Source organism: Pristiophorus japonicus, chromosome 5 (genome assembly GCF_044704955.1).
Source record: "Pristiophorus japonicus isolate sPriJap1 chromosome 5, sPriJap1.hap1, whole genome shotgun sequence".
Lineage (NCBI taxonomy): Eukaryota > Metazoa > Chordata > Chondrichthyes > Pristiophoridae > Pristiophorus > Pristiophorus japonicus.
In genome coordinates this window covers 21,386,437-21,406,016 of record NC_091981.1, presented here as the reverse complement: position 1 = coordinate 21,406,016, position 19,580 = coordinate 21,386,437, and the positions used below count along the sequence as shown (strand labels likewise).

Genomic DNA, 19,580 nt, shown 5'->3' with positions numbered 1-19,580 from the left:
TGGTGGTGCAGGTTCGAAGGGCCGAATAGCCTACTCCCACACCTATTTTCTATGTTTCTAAGCCCTGACTGATTTCTGCCCCTTCCCAGCCTTAAGGGAGCTGCAGTCAATTGTAGCACTTGTACCCCCAACTATATTGTATTTATGCTTTCTAGTCATGCAATGTAATTTATTTCATTGCAGTTTAGTTTTTTTCTTGGTGACTAAAATTAAAGTTGATCTATATTTGTGTTGGCAGGCAGAAGACTGGTTTGAAAGAGCTGGAGTTCCTGAAGAAGCTGAATGATGCAGATCCTGATGATAAGTTCCACTGTCTGAGACTCTTCAGGCATTTCTACCACAAGCAACATCTCTGCTTGGTCTTTGAACCTCTGAGGTAAGTGATATAAATCACTTTCTTTCCCCCCTTCCTCCTCCCCCCCCCCCCCCCCCCCTCACTACCAACACTTGGTGAATATGTGGCAGAAACTGGGAGGGGGAGAAGCAAACTAATACTATGATCAGCCTTATTAGAGATTTCTGTTTACTGGTATTGTAATGTGGATGCTCTGGCCGATGTCATTTCTGTGTGGCTGCAATGCAGAGAGTTCATGAAATGAATGTTCTACAAAAGAGTTCTGTAAACGAACATAGGCAAATAAATTAAACTACGGGATTGTCGTAAAAACCCAACCGGTTCACTAATAGCCCTTAAGGGAAGGAAGTCTGCCATCCTTGGCTGGTCTGGCCGATCTGTGACTCCAGATCCAAATCAATATGGTTGACTCTTAACTGCCCTCTGAAATGATCACAGCAAGCCACTCTGTCGTATAAATAAAACTGTTGCGATGGACAGCAGCGGTTCAAGGCGGCGGCTCACCACCACCTACTCGAGGGCAATTAGGGATGGGCAATAAATGCTGGTCTTGCCAGCGACGCCCACATCCCGCGAATGGGAAAAAAAATAGAACAATGTTATTGGGGAAACATCATAGATAACTGGTTATTAGTAATCATTTGGCGCAGCGGCCCTGACCTGCAAGGGCCATCAGCAGGTCGGGGCCATACCGCTTCAAGGTACAGCACGTGCTGCAGGGCGATTGGAGCATAGGCAGGTACAGCAGGAGTGGCAAGTGATGGGGGCCCAGGAGAGGCGAGGGCCCAGGGGCAGCACAGGCCATCCCACACTGCAATATGTGTCCGTGCAGCAGAGCTGGTCTCCGGTCGTCTTAGTTAATGCTTGCCACCTCTTCAACATGTAGTTCAGGACCTGGAATATTAGTCCCTTCATTGAAACATTTGCATGACTTGCCTCTTCACTTTGACTGGTATACTTTATTTTTGCCATCCTCATTGCAAGCTTGTTACTGTAGGAGGGAGAGTAAAGGGACCACACTAGAGTTGTAACATTCTGGCTTACAATCTCTTACAGAGCATTGTTTCGTGATTCTCCCTAGTGGGGGTAGCTAGAGGTTATCATTGTGGTGAGTGGAGGATGCTTTCTACTTAAAGAACTTAGCAGTAAGTAGTTTTATCCTCCTGGTCTTGCCAAGCAAGTTCAGAGGGTAGGGAATGAGGGGCAGTACTCACTGAGGATGTTGAGGGGACATCAGACTAAGTAGCATATATGATTTGCTAAATCCATGGTACAAAGCAATCGCAAATCCAGCTCCATTCTGTTTAAAGAGTTGATACTGATATACTTCCCCTTTACCTTTCATCAGCAAATGCAGGAAGCTGAGGACCCACGATTGATAAAGAAGTTGATCAGTTTAAAAAATGGTGGCCAATTTGAGGTACTTGTAACAAAGCGTTTGTGAAAATGGAAGCAAACTGCCTTCATTCTAGCGGAGATTAAAATGGAATTATTCTTGTAGGCTCACGGCACAACTCATACTTGAGCGCAGCTAAGAATATTGGCATTGTGGAAACACACAGGGCTTGTTTGTAATATCTCCCATCAGAAGCAGGATTTAAGGTTATTCTGGGTTTTTGAGATGAAACTGAAAGATCAAAAAAGGTGTATTTATGAAGGATCTTGGCTTCAGTTGAGCATCACTTGGTATATTTTAAAAGCTATGGCCCAAATGTTTTTACTAAATTGAAACAAATAAAAAGGATAAATGGATGCAGCTTATATTTACAGTAATTTTGATTCAAATGAGTTGTGTGCTGCAAAAATTACATTAATGGGTGACGCCTACATTTCATTATGTACATTTGTACGGTTTGGGTACTAAAACATTGTGTTCCCTTTTCCCCACAGTATGAATTTGCGAGAGGTGTTGAAAAAATATGGGAAAGATGTCGGCCTTCATATAAAGGCTGTAAGATCATACAGTCAACAGCTTTTCCTGGCTCTCAAACTGTTGAAAAGATGCAACATCCTGCACGCTGACATCAAACCTGACAACATTCTGGTAAATTACAACTTTCGTCACTAATCTCAGGTTAAAACAGTGGTTTGTGTGAGAAGATTTTGTTATCCTGATAATTTTTACGGGGGAAAAAATCCATAAATGTATTTTTAATACCATCATTCATAAGTAGCATAAGTTGGTCGAGCACTCCGTCAGTTAAGTTTTGTAAGTTCTTAGATTGGCCAGTAAGTATTTGCTTGCAGGAAAGCAAAAGTTGGTGATGGAGGAGGCATGGAGGATAGTGAAGTGGATAGATTAAGTTTGTAATGGCATGTCCACTTCGAGGAGGAAATTGGGAGGAGATAAGGTGTGCGGGCTGCATGAATTTTAGTGTAATAAAAGTATAAACAGAGACATAATTATATCTCTTTCAGATACACGGCAATTTTTTTCTAATGCACCAGTGTGCTTTTACTTCATTTGCAGGGTGGCAATGTTGCCTTTAGTGCACTGCACATTGGGATATACGGTGTGTTTATGGAGAGACAGTTCTGTTGAAAACTATTCATAATTCTACGCATAGGCTATAAGGACTGTTTAAACATGTTTCTCCACTGAGGCACAGTGACTTAAACGTGGAATGTGAAAAATCCATAAGGGAAATGTGAGGGAGCCTGTACACAAGTATTAGTTTTCAGAGATGCAGATTCTTGAGGCAGCTTGCTGTTGAACCATTCACGTCTGTATAGTCTTTTGTGAATGTTGGCCAAGATGTAAACATTTTGTTTACTGAGACCGTGGCTCGACTTCACACGTGGCTGATAATATAACGCCCATACCTCATCAGCAGATTTTACTGAGCCCTTGAAATCAGTAAGTGTTAAATCTTTATTTAACATCTGAAGCCGATACCTCATTGGCAGTCGGCCACCAGTTTAAGTCGATGATTAGTTGACTAGTTGTTCTTAAAAAGATTGGAGGTGAAAATTGTTACAGTTCTCGTGAAACATATACACGTGTACATTTCAAAAGTAATTCATTGTATTGGCCACTGTGATATTTTGACATGAAAAGGTACAATATAAAGGTCACATTGTAAGATCACAAATTATGTTTTCTCTGAAATTAATGTCACTGGAATCGCTCAGCATCTGCAATTATTATTTAATGCAGGAAATATTTCTTAAGGGTTGCAATTTCTGCTGTCCAAAATGCGTGTGACTTTCCCATGTAGGCCCTCGGGAACTAATTGCCAAATATACACTCCAGTTTTCAATCATTTCTTCTTTACAGGTAAATGAATCTAAAACTATCCTGAAGCTTTGTGATTTTGGCTCGGCTTCACACGTGGCTGATAATGATATAACGCCATACCTCGTCAGCAGATTTTACCGAGCCCCCGAAATAAGTAAGTTTTACATCTTTATTTAATATCTGAAGCAGATGAAGATTTGCGCATTTAGTTTTATCTTTTGGTAATTGGATTTCCTCCTATTTTGAGTCTCCTGATGACCTACCCTACATTTATTTCTGACCAAGAGATTAAGCGTGGAGACTTCCCCCCCCCCCCCCCCAAGTCTGCTCCGGTGCTATTTTATAGCTGGCCAATAGGAGGTACTCAGCTGGTTCAAGCAGACTTGATAGCTTCACAAAGCAGCATATTTCAGTTCAAGAACACAGCATGGGTAAATTATAGATGCAAGCTTGCATGCTGTGATGGCATGTTGGAATTCCATTGTGTTGCTTTTATAGATTGTCCTCTCCACCAAACTCATAAAATTGTGGGTTTTCTTTGCTCTGTTGTTTTTTTTTCTCCCCATGCCACACACTATTCCAAGGCTTTTGCCAGCGCCTTGGAACGTTTTACTACGTTAAAGGCGCTAAATGAATGAAGTTGCTGATCAGTAACCACGTTAAGAATTGTGCGAGTGCAGTCTGAGTTGATTTTTTTTTTCCCCTCTGGGGAACCACCTTGCTGCGCCCCTTTTGTGTCTTACCCCAATGATTTAACTAAGATCACAAGAATCACAGCTATAATCCAATGTTTTACCATTATTTGCAAGAGTTCCTTGGTTCAGTGTTGTCACTTGGGTGCTTGAATATGTACACTTGAGTATGACCTGTTTATATACAATGCTGTAACTTTTAGCATTTTGCGTTTTAATTATAGCAGACACTTTGTTCATCAAAATACACTAACCATAAGCAGTAATATTTCAGTATGTGTGTATCCAAGCTTAAGCACGTTCTGTTTATCTTTTACAGTTATTGGAAAGGTTTATGATTATGCCATAGACTTGTGGTCTGTTGGTTGCACGCTTTATGAGCTATACACAGGAAAAATCCTATTTCCTGGCAAAACTAATAATCATATGCTGAAACTCATGATGGACTTAAAGGGCAAAATGCCAAATAAGGTAGGAAAATGAACCTTAGAATTTGATTTATATTCATTAGATAATGAGAACTTTAACTTGCGAGTGTTGTTTTAACAGTGATAATTTCTTATGTCACGTTATGACGGAAAACAAAATTTTAAAATTGAAACATTTATAGGTGTAATGTTTTTTGGGCAGATGAATGTTTTTAAGCTGGGTGAGCAATTAATTTTCCTGTTAGATTGTTAAATCATAGTGACGAGGAATTGAAGCATGTTCTGTATACGCGCTGAATCACATCTGTACTTGCATGTGTCTTAATGAGTCAGTTTTACCTAGCATTTTGTGTCAAGTCAATACAGCCGATTTGTGTCTATAGCATAGCTTAGGGGATTTCAACTTGGGAAATTTTTTTTAACGAAAAGACGGTATTCTTGCACTGTAACGGGTACGTAACACACTTTAAACAGTTAGACTAGCTAGGATCATCTCGATCTTTATTTGTACAGGTAACTTTTTTTTAATGTCAAAAAGCTAACTGTCTCACCGGCTCTTTGCTAACACTAAAAGTTTGATTGGTACTTGGATGCTGGTGCACCGGGCTGTGCATGCATGGAATTTTGCATTGTCTGTGGAGGTTGAACTACATCCACTGACTATGGAAGGCCATACCCAAGGTCGGTACATTAGTGTTTTTCCTGTTGTATTCTTCACTAGTTCTTAAACTCCACTGCAGTCTCGATAATGTAGATGATCAGCTCAGTAAGTCTTTACAGGTCCTTTGTTTTGAACAAAATAAAGTTCCATTCTGTAGATGTTGTATCTTTATCAAAATTATAAAATCACTATCACAGAAACAAACTTTTTAGTAACACCTCATTGTATTTATGAATCGTAAATTTTGAGATTTTAATGTTTGGGTACATTGTCAGCATTTGAAACGTTAGCTCTAGTTATCGTTACTATTTTAAAAAAGTTTTAAGAATCTTTATTTTCTGCCACTTTATCTTTTGCCTCCCAATAAAAGCTATAATTTTGCACGATACTGTAGAGGCAGGAAGCTCTGCTGCATAGACCATTTCGATACCACAGCTGCATTCTTCTGTGATCTGTAAAAGATCGGGCTCTGTTGAGTGGTAAAATGTATCAATGGTTAACGTCCTGTGTATTTGTACAGAAGTGTGAAATGTATCTGATTCTTTTCAGATGATCAGAAAGGGTGTCTTCAAGGACCAGCACTTTGATCAGAACCTGAACTTCATGTACATTGAAGTGGATAAAGTGACGGAAAGGGTTAGTGCACTACGGCTTCTAATATATTTTAGAACATTTTCCATGATAAGACAGATCTTTGCAGGCAAGCCAAGAGTTGGGAAACCTTGAATTTAAAAGTATAGTGCATTTTCTATTTCAGCTTTAAAATTATACCCTCTATATTCCTGTCTTTAGATTACAGCATAAAATTATTTGCTGCTTTTAAAAAAAAAAGTCATGTCATTCAGATCAGTGAGTTCCCCTCGTGTTGATGGCCACAAGCAATCCATTTTTTAAAATGAGCGGAAACCTTGACCGTTGTGTTGAATTCCACTTCTAAATTCTACATCGGCAGCGGTGCACGAAGATGTAAAATAAAGAACAATTGTCTCGGGGAAGAACAAACATGAGACACAGTCGTCCTGGGCTCCCTGAGCAATTCTCTTCCATTTTGCAGTGAGTTGGGAGCACAGTGTAGACATTTTTCCACCTCTTTTTTTTTTTTTAACATCCCTTTCCATTCTCCGGCCACATGGATGGGTAGATGATCCACTTCTAAGGCTCAATTTTCCCCAGTATTTGCTCCGGTTTTTTTTTTTGGAGAAGGATGCTTTTTCTGGCCTAACTTAAAAATCCCCAGTTTCTCCAATCACTTTGCACCAGCGTAACTGACTTAGTTACGTTTTTTTTTTAGCTACGTTTTTTTTTCTCAAAGTGGGGCGTTAACAGCCACCCAAACCAATTCTGCCCATTTAGGCAACTTTGACCAACTAATAGTTACTCCAGTTCTACTTAGGCCAGCATATGTGGCCACTCGAGAAAACCCTTGCGGACAGTTAAGGGAATCGGCGCAGGTAAGTGCAGCAGATGCCTGGACAGCAGGAAAGGCAAGAGGTGGGGGCGGGGGGAGCCTTTGACTGGGAGGGAGGAGACCACTCGGCCTGGGCTAGGGGCGGGAGAACGCACCCGGCAAGCCCTTCGGCCAGGGCTAGGGGCGGGGAGGCAGACCGGGAGGCTGAAGACAGAAGGCTGCAACATAACTACAAAAAGAACGAGGTTGAACAGTCCACCACATAAAGGGAAACCATGGGATTATGCATCAAGCAAAACATGTAGGGAAAAACATATGCAGCTTAACAAGACACCCCTCAAAAGGTCGGGATTCCGGTTCAAATGAGACATTGGGGCTCAGTTGGGAAAAAAAAGGAACTCTGAAACTATGTAGCACTCTCCAAACTAAACCAACACGTATTATATAAACCAGCCAAGCCTTAGCAATGTTAAATAAATCAATGCGGAGTGCATTTGCAAACAAAAACTAATGAAACATTGAAAAATAAAATCTCTTCACTAGAAACACCACTTCTCAGACTTGCAAATCCATCCTTCGCACAATTAAAATAAGCAAGAAATAATCATTACCGCAGTTCTATAAGAAATAAAAAATTGAAGTCGTACCTTCAGCATCAAAAACTCCAATTCACCTTTCTGCACTCGACCCAAGAAGGCAGCGGGCCAGCGCGGGAGGCCACTTGGCCTGGGTTAGGGGACGGGAGAACGTCCACCGCGCATGCGCAGATGTCCCGGCACATTTTTCCAGCGCAGAACGCAAGCTCCACCCCTTCCCCCCTCTCCCCCGAGGCGATTGGCCACGCTGCGTGGCTGCAGAGAAGAGGCGAAACAGGGATGAAAGTAGGAAGATTTTTTTCTGGAACATCTCCTGACGTAATGAAGCGGCGCAACTCGGGTAAGTACACTCAAACGGGCCCCGAATCTCTAGAAATAATCAGTTTATGATTACCACTTGGAAGCATGTGAAAACAATCCAGGTTGTCTGACCCGAGTGTATAAAGCTTCTCCTAGATATTCTAGCTGTCGCGAGTAACTTGGGGGTTGTGGGCAATATTTATTTAGTGCTGCATTATGTTGTAGTTTCTTTTCTGTTCAACCCTATGCATAACTAAGTGTGCATGTATACTGTAGTAAATATATAAAATGGACGACATCCTAATTAAAATATATTTTAGAAATGAATGTTGTATATCCCGGACGTGTAAGACATTGTGATAAATAGAATGGAACACAACTACTGCACTTTGTCAAATTAGACAATATTTTTAAAATGAATCCACTCTAATCTTAGCTAAACCTCAACAGTCAGCTAAAAGTGATTTTAAATGTGGAATTCTAGTGTCCTCCCACCCCATCACCAGCTCAAAAGCACAACCCTTAGCTCCTTAATAAACAAGGAATGAGTTTTGTTTTCCTTTGTCATGCTTCGCTATCTCTGAACTATTACAGAAGTCACAGCTGCTGAACATAATTCGTAAACTGAATTGAGTCAGAAGCCTTACCTGCTGCTTTGTCCCGAAAATTTATTGTACCGTGCGTTGTGCGAAGTTTTCTTCATCTCAGGAAAATTGAATTTTGAGGTTTTTGCTTCAGGTGATGGTGTTTGTAGTCACTTTGGGAAGAATCGTGTTTCTGGGTAGCAACTGTGGCTTAAGAAGGCATTCGGGATTCTTTCCTTTTATTACCCGAGGCATAGAATATAAGAGCAGGGAGGTTATGCTAGAACTGTATAAAGCACTAGTTTGGCTAGAATACTGGCTACCACATTACAGGAAAGATGTGATTGATTGCACTAGAGAAGGTACAGAGGAGATTTACGAGGATGTTGCCAGGACTGGAGAATTTTAGCTTTGAGCAAAGATTGGATAGGAACAGAGGATGCTGAGGGGAGATGTAACTGAGGTGTATATAATTGAGGTCTTAGAGTGAATAGGAAGAACCTATTCCCCTTAGCAGAGGTGCCAATAACCAGGGGGCATATATTTAAAGTAATTGGTAGAAGGATTACAGGAGAGTTGAGAATTTTTTTCACTGAGTGTGTTGGGGATCTGGAACTCACTGCCTGAAAGGGTGTTAGGGGCAGAAACCCTCAACGTATTTAAAAAGTACTTGGATATGCACCTGCAAGGCTATGGACCAAGAGCTGAAAAGTAGGATTAGGCTAGATAGATCCTTTATGGTCAGCACAGACATGATGGGCTGCATGGCCTCCTGTGCCGTAAACTTCTACGATCCTATGAGGGTTAAAAGTAACGGCAGAACAGTTACCAACAGTCTCGATAAGGGATGGAAACTTTTCAGAGAAATGGAGTTGGTTTGTGAGAATAGTTGCATGGAGCCTCGATTGTGATGAAATGTACCATTGCTCCTACAGCCTGATTAATTAAAGCACATTATATTGAAGTTGAGTAATACTATTGACTGTAATCATTACAATTCTCTTGGCATATGTGGTATGCAACTTTCTACTATTCAATCCATGAATCCAGGTTCAAGTCCCATGGATCTCAATGAAAATTTGCATTGTCTTCAAACATTTGAAGACGAGATGATTATGCCAGTGAAATTTAAATGCTTTAAAAGGCATACATTTAATCGGCAATTTGAAATATGAAATGTTTTCAATCCTTTGATCCTATAAAATTTGCTAAATAAAAATGCCTTACAGAAGTCTAAAAGTTGGATGTCCGGTATATACAAGAAGGTAATGGCCATTTGTAATGTGTTTTAAGTCCTTATTGTCATGTATAGGCCCTATAATTTGAACGGAACATGAATGCATAGACAATAGCACCTTCTAAGGTATAAACAAAGCTCGAAGCAATGCACTTTGAATATTCCACCAGTTCTAATTTATCCTAAAGTCCCAGAAGAATGCTAAAGGAAGAATTTGCATTTATGTGGCAACATTCACATCCTCAAGATGTTCCAAAGTGCTTAACGAATTAGCTTATGAAATATAATTACTATTTTATAGACACATACAGCAGACAAGTTATACACTGAATGTTCCCATAAACAGCAATAACATGACATTAGTCTATGCCTGGTGGTGGGTAAGGGATAAATGTTCGCTGGGAGAACTCCCCATCTCCTCTTCAAATAGTGCCTTAGGATCTTTGGCATTTGCTCGAGAGGGCAGGCGGAGCCTCAGATTAACATCTTATCCAAAAACCTGCACATCCAGCAATGCAACAATCCTCCCAGTACTGCGCTGAAATATCAATTTAGATTGTGTGCTCAAGCTCTGCAGTGGAACTTGAACACAATCTTCTGACTCGGGTGAGAGTGCTTCCACTTAGCCATGGCTGATGCTTAATTGTTACATTATGGAAAACAGGTTAAAATGTATAGCTTGCAGGTCATACTCTCTGCACTGTATGCATCGTGTCAAGATTTGTTTGCATGTTCGGTTCCATTGTCTATGCATTCATGCTTTATTTCAAATTAGATCAGATTCTGGGGCCTATGACTTGCAACTATAAAAACATAAAACACACATTACAAACATCCATTACTAATTCTCGATATGCCTGCTGCTTTATTGTGGTGTAAACATAATAAAAGTGACAATAGTCTTATCATGTCCCATAGGCATTCAGATCATGAAACTTTATATACGTTTGAACATATTTGTAAGCACAAGAAACCTGTGGAATTCACATAATGATTCACACTGTGCAGATGGTATGGTCTGCAAAGGATACAGATTTTCACATGTTTTCCATAATCTAACATAAGATGTTTGGGTCTAATGCTTTGTAAGCATAGAATATAGAAGAAGGTATTTAATTGGAGCACCCTGGCAGTGAGCAATTAGTTCTGTACAATTCTGTTGAGCAAGCTCTGTAGAGTGTATGGGTATGGATTGATTCCTGAGCTACTGTATCTTTGCAACATGATGATTGGGACTTACACCCCACAGAAATGTAAGTATGTGCTGACATAGAGAAGGATCTACTGTAAGATGACTGACTTGCCTTTTGTTTCACTAAGTGTTCTACTCCATTGTACTTCAGCAATGGTGTCTTGAACACTTTATACTTGTTTTTCTGTACAATTATTTGCAGCAAAGTTTGTAAATCAGTATGAAACTGGGGGTTATTTTTAATTTAGGACAGTTAAAGTGTAAACGCTTTACAATGTTGCAGGCTTAATTATTATTGAACACAGTTATGGTCTTGCCTTGACTTTGAAAAATCCCTGTTGATGTAATGCTGGTACATACACTGAGCTCTGAATGTTTTGCACGTCTAAAATATTGAAGCACAAGATGCATCCAGACAACAGCTGATTTATTTTTGTTTGTTTCGTTTAGGAGAAAGTCACTGTTATGAGCACTATTAATTCTACTAAGGACCTGTTGGCTGACATGATTGGTTGTCAGCGTTTGCCAGAAGACCAGCGTAAAAAAGTTCATCAGCTCAAGGACTTGCTCGAGCAGATTCTCATGTTGGACCCAGCCAAACGTGTCAGCATTAACCAGGCACTGCAGCACCCATTCATTCAGGAGAAGATTTAATCGAAGGATTTAACGGGTTTGAGCAATTAAACAAAGACTGGAAAAGTCAGAGAAAAGTATTTTAGTATATGTGAAACACGATGTTTACCGTGAAATATGCATGAAGTTAAGTTAAAAGAAAAATGTTACTTCTAGTAGGAATATGAGTCACTGTAAATATTGATTTTGTTTTTCCAAATGTTTTCTTCATACTTTCACTGTAGTTTTGTTGAATTGTTTTAACTGCTAAGACTGCACACAAACTGTTTATTTAAAAAAATGTTATTTTAAGATCTTGTAAACGGTGGTTTTGTAGAAGAATTTTGGCTGCAAATCTGCAAAATACACCTTTGTTTTTGTGCAGGCTTAGCCCATCCTTGTCTCTGTAACAATGGCCGAGGTAAAATGATGTTTATATTCACATTTTCCTAGGTGTGTGTGCGCAGGCCAGCATGCCCTTGGTGTACTCAGTGCCGAAGGGGTCTGTCCCTACCTGTGCCTGCTCGCAGGGATGGTCACATCATTTAAAGCAGGTTGTGTACCACTTTCAGTACACTGAAGGTAAGCTAAACCATCAACATTACTGGTGTACTAGCATTCATTGTCACAGATAGGCGCAGCTCATGAATGAGAAGTTTTGGCATCATGGCAGAATGCCTTGCATGCTGGCGAATGTGATAAGATATTAACTAGTTTGTGAATTTGCTAATGTACTGCTGAAACGATGCCAATTTATAGACTTCAGTGCGGGGAAGTTTGATGAGTATAGCACCTTCAGTGTACTGTTTATTACCATTTGAAGTTGTTATAGAATTGTGGTAGAAATTTGTCAATGCCATAAAATTCTGTTTCTTAGAAAATCTGTACCTATAGTCCATTAATAAACAGAAGCAGTTTCATTTAGTCATTAAAATGGAAAAAGATTGGGATTTTATATTTCTTTGTAGATGTCTAAAATATGACATTTTCTGAATTTTTTAAAATTAAAATTAAGAAATTGTTTTACAGTAAGAATTTCCTTTGCTACGTTATGTGCATTGGTTTCATTATTTGTGATCATGTTGTCTCTCAATACAGGCATACATAACCTTCCACTCTTGAGCAAAGCAGCTGCTTTTTAAAGCGGTAATTGCTTCTTTACCTTTTTTCTTTTGTACATTTAATTTGGTTTTTAGTTTTCTTTTGTTTAAGATGAGTTGTGATGACTTTGAATTGTAGTTCTGTACTTAGCCCCTTCACTGGCACAAGCTACCATTTGGTTTCAGACTGAAAAACTGAGCCATTAAACCCTCCAATTTCTGTTTGCACAATAGTTTTTTTTTGGATTCAGTAAACCATTGCACCCATGAGACAATCCATGCATAAAATGGGCATAAATTGTTTTGCTATCGACTTGTTGAAATATCCAACAAAGAAAGGTAACATTCAAAGACTAGCTGATCAGAGCTTAGCAATGCAATAAGGCCTGCCGGCTTGCAACTGGCCAGTGAAGGAGTTAAAATAATTGCACAATGCCTTTGCTTATATATAAAGGTAAGTTGGGGCATTTTGTCAGACAGCAGCACACACTTCCTGCACCTAAAGTTACCCTTGCAGAACACTGGAGGATTTTGGTATGCATCATAGATACATTGGTGAATAAAGTATTCATTTTGAACAGACATTATTCCAGCTGTTTCATACTGATCCTACGTGCAGTCAAGTCTCTGTACAACCTTAAATCTACAGTGGTGACTTGCTGATCTGATCTGTTTTTTAAAATTTTTTATTTTGTTATCCCAATTGTCTTGGTATGAAATGTTTAATGAGCATCATTTTCTATGTAAATGTGACATTTTTATCCAACACCTTTTGTACAAAGTAAAAAAAAAAGTAAGATTATCAAGTCACAAATCAATGCACTCAACGTAAATTGCCTTTAGTTGCTGTAAGCTTTTCACTTACTATTTCAAAAAAAAATAAAAACTGGTAAAAATGATTTATGCAAAGGAGTAGTTGATCAGTTTCCTAGTGTCTCTTTTCAACATCAGCTTAGTTAATGTTTTAACTTACTGTGAAAGCACCTTTAAAAGGTGATGTTACTTATTGGAAATGAGAATAAGTTAAAGGTCACCACAATTCACAAAGCTGTTTGGAAGTCTGATCCAGTTACCCCGGTACTGTAAAATGACTAATGTTTTGTACTGTTTTCTTACTTCCCTTCGATGGTGCTGAGAGAGAAAGGAAAGCACGTTATGTTGCTATGCTGGGAGGCAACAGGCCACGTCGCCTATTCCATGGGCCTGCTTTGAATGAGACACCTTCTCCTTCACCTTCTCCACAAGGTCATTCCTGACGGCATGCCTAGATAAGCATTTCATACCAGATGAAAAGTGCATTTCTTGCAACTGTTATCTTTTAAGAAAATAAAACACTTTTCTTTGAATAGCTGACACTTCTAAGGATTCTTTGCTTTGCTCCAGTTGAATTGTGATGAATGTAAAGTTTTTAAAGTTAAGTTTGAGAGCTTCAGACTTGAGGTACAAAAGCGAAATACTGCGGATGCTGGAAATCTGAAATAAAAACAGAAAATGCTGGAAACATTCAGCAGATCAGGCAGCATCTGTGGAGAGAGAAACAGTTAACGTTTCAGGCCGATGGCCTTGCATCAGAACGGGACGAAAACTCATCAACCTGAAATATTACCTCTGTTTCTCTCTCCATAGATGCTGACTGACCTGCTGAATATTTCCAGCATTTTCTGTTTTTATTTCAGACTTGAGGTGTTTACTCAAGAAAATTATTTTAAATTCCTTATTGTTATGCAGAATTCTTTCACAGGCATTATTTTTAAAAAGCACAACAAACTTAGGATCAAGGTGTTTCTTTACTTGTTCTCTGTCTCTTAGGTGCACCCTGATGGGAGACGATGCACATTGCAAGAAAATGAAGACTGAATTAAGGTTTCTGTCCCATAAAGACAACACTTACAGTGACTTTAAGTAACTGGAATATCACTGTTTGCTTGTGATTTTTTTTTTCAATAAAAATGGTGTCTTAAAAGACCTTCGCTGCTAAATCGCAACTGGCAGGGACCAGTATCCCACTTTTATTGTTACTCTTCTAAGTGAGATTGACAAATTGGTCACAGGTTTAAACAAAGCACGCATGTTTTACGTTATGATTTTGGCTTTTGGGTAGTTCGTTTAATAAAGAAAGCTAGTGTAGGATTAGCTTAGAGTCATTGCCTTGTAAAATGAAGGTGTCCCGACACTTGTATCTTTACCAAAGACTAGTGATTTCAGAAACCAAAATAATCCCGTTTTTTTGTTGGATATTGCCTTTATAGTGAAAGAAATGATTTTGCTGAAAGTGTAGTAAGGTTTTTAAAAAGCTATAATTCTTCAAGCCCAGCTTGAACCCTGCAATGTATTCTCTGATGGTAAATTTTGTTTATCTTCAGACTTTTGTTTGCTTATGATTGTGACTTCACTAGTGATATTATTTTTGCAGGATCTATTTAGGTCATATGTGATAGCTTTAATATGCAGTGAAATTGATATAGCAGATAATCCATATCTCAATTATCATTCTGTGTGAATGATCTCACTGCCATTCTAGCAGGCAATATCCAGGTTTGACCCCCATTGGCCTAGTTAAATATTGCACTGCACTATATTAGCATTTTTGTTGCAGGGAATCTAGTTAAACAGTTTGTAAAAAAAAAAAGCTATATTGCAAATTGAGGGGTATTTCATAAGTAAGCTTGTTTCATGTTTGAATCATGTTATGCTATTTTCTTACCCTGTGTTTTATTTCATAGGTAGGGACCAGTGTAAAATGCCTACACCCGCGAATGATGATTCATTATCTTAGCTTCAACACCAGTTACTGACAGCAAAGAGTTCTTCAGTATTGAATGAAAGTGAAGATGGTGGTTTCACACTTATTTTTCAATACGGTTATACTAAGAGTATAATTGTATTGCTGTTTGTTGAAATATTTCGGCTTTAAGTTGCAGATATATATATATATATATATATATAATATATGCAGGAAGTTTCCTGTTTTACTAATCTTGGGTACTGGTCATTGTGAAACACTAAGAAACCCTACAAACTCAATCAAATATCTTCAACTCAATAAGATATCGTGATAGACTAGAATGCTCATTTCCAAGTGTTGAAATCACAGTAATGTGTGAATTTTGTAGTATCTAGCTGCAATATTGTAAATGTAATACTTTGGCAACACTTAAAATATTTTGTTTATTGCTTTCATTAAAAGAATTTAGTATCAAAGTGATTGTTTCCTTTTAAGATTCTGTTATCACCTGAGTGAAGATCAATTTTATGTCCTGGTCGCCAAAGAAAATTTTCCCATTAGCACATTTGCAAAGCATATTTGTTTATCTCTTGTCAATGTTACGGACATTAGGAACAGGAGAGTAGGCCATTCAGCCCCTCAGGCCTGCTCCGTCACTCAATCAGATCATAGCTCATCTGCATCTCAACTCCATTTTACCCCTTTTTGCTTCATATCCCTTGATACCCTTACCTAACAAAAAATCTATCTGTTGAAAGCTTCAATTGTCCTAGCCTCTGCAGCCCTTTGAGAAATGGAGTTCCAGATTTCTGCTACCATTTTGTGGTTCCTGATCTCACTCCTGAATGGTCTGACTCTAATTTTATGATGTCCCCTTGTTCTTGATTCCCCAACCAGAGGAAATTGTTTTTTCTACATCTACCCTATCAAATCCTTCAAAAAAAAGTGAACACCATGATCAGATAACTCCTCAATCTCCTATACGCAAGGGAATACAAACCCAAGTTTATGCCACCTGCCCACATCTATTTAACCTTGTATGCCCTGGTATCATTCTGGTGAATCTACACTGCATTCCCTCCAGGCCAATATATCCTTCCTGGAATGTGATGCCCAGAACTGAACGTAGTATTCCAAATGGGGTCTGACCAAGGTTCTATACAATTGATTTTAATGATTTGTGTACTTGGACTCTCAAATCTTGCTCCTCTATTGTTCCTAGTTTCTCACCATTTAGAAAAAAATACGATTTATCTTTCTTGGATCCAAAGTGGATGACCTCCCACTTGCCCACATTGAAATACATTTGCAATAATTTTCCCATTCAATCTATGTCCCTCTTCCATCTACACTACTTACTGTCCCTCATAACTTTGTCTCATCTGTAAACTTGGATATACAACTCTCCTTTCCATCATCCAAATCATTAATAAATATGAAACACTACCTGTCACATCCTGCCAATCAGACCACATACCCTTTATCCCCACTTTATCTCCTATCTCCCAATCAATTGCCAACCAAGTCAAAAGGCTACCTCCAACTTTGTTCCCCTTTATTTTGCAAATAGAAGTGGCGGCACCAGTTTCCTGTTTGAGCAGCATACCAGGAAAAGTTCATGATCTCAGTTTAATCAGGCCTTTCACGTTGAAAATATTCTGTTAAAGTACTCCAGCTGGGTCCCTGTCCCAAAGGCTATGCCCACATCACATCTAGAGTTTGGACAGTGGACAGCCCTGGAATAAGGTTCTCGGTGAGTCACTCTGTGTCTGACCACCTAGCTGAAGCAAAGAATGTCACAACAGGTTTTGCAGGGCTACGAGGAAAGGGTGGGGGAGTGGGACTCGCTGAGCACTTCATTAACAAAATAAAGGGGAACAAAGTTGGAGGTAGCCTTTTGACTTGGTTGGCAATTGATTGCTGTAACCATTCTATGATTCTAGGTAACTTGAGCTGATGGAACCCAGATGATCCTTCAGCTCGAAGCAATCTAGTTCACCTTTGGCCAATGATGTCTGTCAAAAATTAAGCATTTTTGTGAAATCTTCCTGGTCCTGTACTTCATAGGGTTATCTCCACAGGTCAGAGTTCATTTTAAATTTATGCTGTCTAATTATCACCAAAAGGGAGAGATTGGGAACATGTGGAGTGGAATGTTCAAGGAAGTTAATAAACTTGTAGAATGGGTGTGTAAATGACGGATGAATTTCAATATAGATAAGTGAGGTAGTTTATTTTGGTAGGAGGAATAAAGAGGCCAAGAACTTGAAAATAAAGTCTAAATGGGGTAGAAGAGCAACGGTATCTAGGGTAAGTTAATAAGGCCCTAAAAATTAAAACAAACCAAGCACTGGGATTCATTTCTAGAGGGATAGAATTGAAGTTGTTAGTTAAACCTGTATAGAGCCTTGGTTAGACTACACTTGGAATACTGTGCACAGTTCTGGTTGCCACATTACAAAAAGGAAATGGAGGCACTGGAGAAGGTGCAAAAAGATTTAAGGATGATACCAGAACTGAAGTTAGAACCATCAGGAAAGACTAAACCGGCTAGGACTCTTTTCGGGAAGGCTGAGGGGATGACCTAATAGAGGTCTAAAATTATGGTCACCTAATAAATTCAGTAACAGATTTAGGAGAAGCTTTTTTACCCAGAAAGTGGTTAAAATGTGGGATTTTCTACCACTTGGAGTAGTTGAAGCGAATAGCATGGATGCATTTGGAAGTACATGAGGTAGCAAGGAATAGACGGTTATATTGTAAGGTTTAGGTGAAGTAGAGTAGGAGGAGGCTCATTTATACATAAACACTGGCATGGGATAGTTTGGCTTGAATGGCACACTCCTGTGCTGTAATTTTATAATGGTGTAGAGAAATTTGAAGAAGGATTGGATAGAGTATAACATGTTTAGGATAAATTGGAGAGCTTTTTGAGTGAGTGATGATTTGAGCCATATTTGGTTTTGGAACCAGCCAGATAGAGTGCAGAGCCTGTCCTATGTTTTAAAACATCCCAATATTTCACATGCAATGAATCACAGAAGTACAATGGCTGTTATGCAGAGAAGCACAAGTCATTTAGCACAAAGCATAATCCTTTAACAGCAATGACATGACTGCTGTTTTTAGTGGCATTGGGTGAGGGAGGAATATTAAAACATCAAAGTAACTCCCTAGTTGTCAAACAATGTTATGTGGTCTTTTACTTTCACCAGAACAGGTAGACAGGTCCTCAGTTTGAAGTGTTATCTGAAAAATGGCACCTCCATCAGTACTAAGGGAGTGCCACAATGCCAGAGGGGCAGTACTGAGAGAACATCAGCGGCATGTCAGGGCCACAAAAGGAGCGGTGAGCGGCAGCCATGGGCAGCGTGGAGGCATGCCACGACAAGGTACAGCGTGAGCTGGTGCACAAGGGCGACGGCTGTGAAGAGTGACATCAAGATCCAGGTCGATGATTGGAGCATAGGCAGATACAGCAGGAGCAGCGAGGGACATGATCGAGGCACAGACCAGCCCACACTGCGATACGTGTGCACACTAGGTCCGTGCAGCAGAGCTGGTCTCCAGTTGTCTTGGGTAATCCGTGCCACTGGACCAAGACCTAGCCTCTATCAAGCCCGTATGGTGGCTGGTGTGCAATGGCCACCCCACGTTAAAAAAAAAATTCATACACAGGCATCTTCCACCCTTCAGGATGTAGTTCGGGTCCTTCATTGAAACACCTGTGACCTCGTCCTTTTTTTGGCGGACCTCACAGAAACATAAGATTCTGACGGGACGGGACAAGTTAGATGCAGGTAGAATGTTCCCGATGTTGGGGAAGTCCAGAACCAGGGGACACAGGCTTAGGATAAGGGGTAGGCCATTTAGGACTGAGGTGAGGAGAAACTTCTTCACTGAGAATTGTGAACCTGTGGAATTCCCTGCCGCAGGGAGTTGATGCCAGTTCATTGGATATATTCAAGAAGGAGTTAGATATGGCCCTTACAGCTAAGGGGATCAAGGGGTATGGAGAGAAAGCAGGAAAGGGGTACTGAGGGAATGATCAGCCATGATCTTATTGAATGGTGGTGCAGGCTCGAAGGGTCGAATGACCTCCTCCTGCATCTATTTTCTATGTTTCTATGATGACTCAGTACTGCACTGGAGTATCAGCCTACATTATGTGCTCAAGCCTCAGTATAACACTTGAACCAACAACCTGGTGATTCAGAGGCTAATTGAGCGAAGCTAGAAAGTTTATGTTAAGCAAAGATGGAGACAAAGGAGCTTCAAGTGCTGTGGAAATGTCATGCTATGGACGACAACTAGAAATTGGAACAATTTTCATGAAGCTATATAAATACAAGTTGTATAGTAAAGTCAGAGTTAAACTTGAAATTTACCTTTTTTGAAGGGGAGGGTGATCACTGCATATATTGGCAGAATGAGAACTTCCTCTTTCACTGA

General features: G+C 39.6%; 1 protein-coding gene across 4 annotated transcripts in view; it reads left to right on the top strand.

Annotated features, from left to right (window-relative positions):
* Positions 1 to 15,584, top strand: part of LOC139264232 (serine/threonine-protein kinase PRP4 homolog) — a 51,896-nt gene extending 36,312 nt beyond the window's left edge. The window contains exons 10-18 of one of the 4 annotated variants that reach the window (XR_011593299.1): positions 239 to 376; positions 2,246 to 2,399; positions 3,633 to 3,747; positions 4,605 to 4,756; positions 5,924 to 6,010; positions 11,142 to 11,885; positions 12,402 to 13,648; positions 14,213 to 14,266; positions 15,131 to 15,584. Coding sequence is in view for 1 of the 4 variants with exons in the window: in XM_070880372.1 (XP_070736473.1) it covers positions 239 to 376; positions 2,246 to 2,399; positions 3,633 to 3,747; positions 4,605 to 4,756; positions 5,924 to 6,010; positions 11,142 to 11,345 (850 nt within the window). In the remaining 3 variants the exon portion in view is untranslated. The other 3 variants (XR_011593298.1, XR_011593297.1, XM_070880372.1) reach the window with 3 other exon arrangements.
* The last annotated feature ends 3,996 nt before the right edge of the window (positions 15,585 to 19,580 follow it).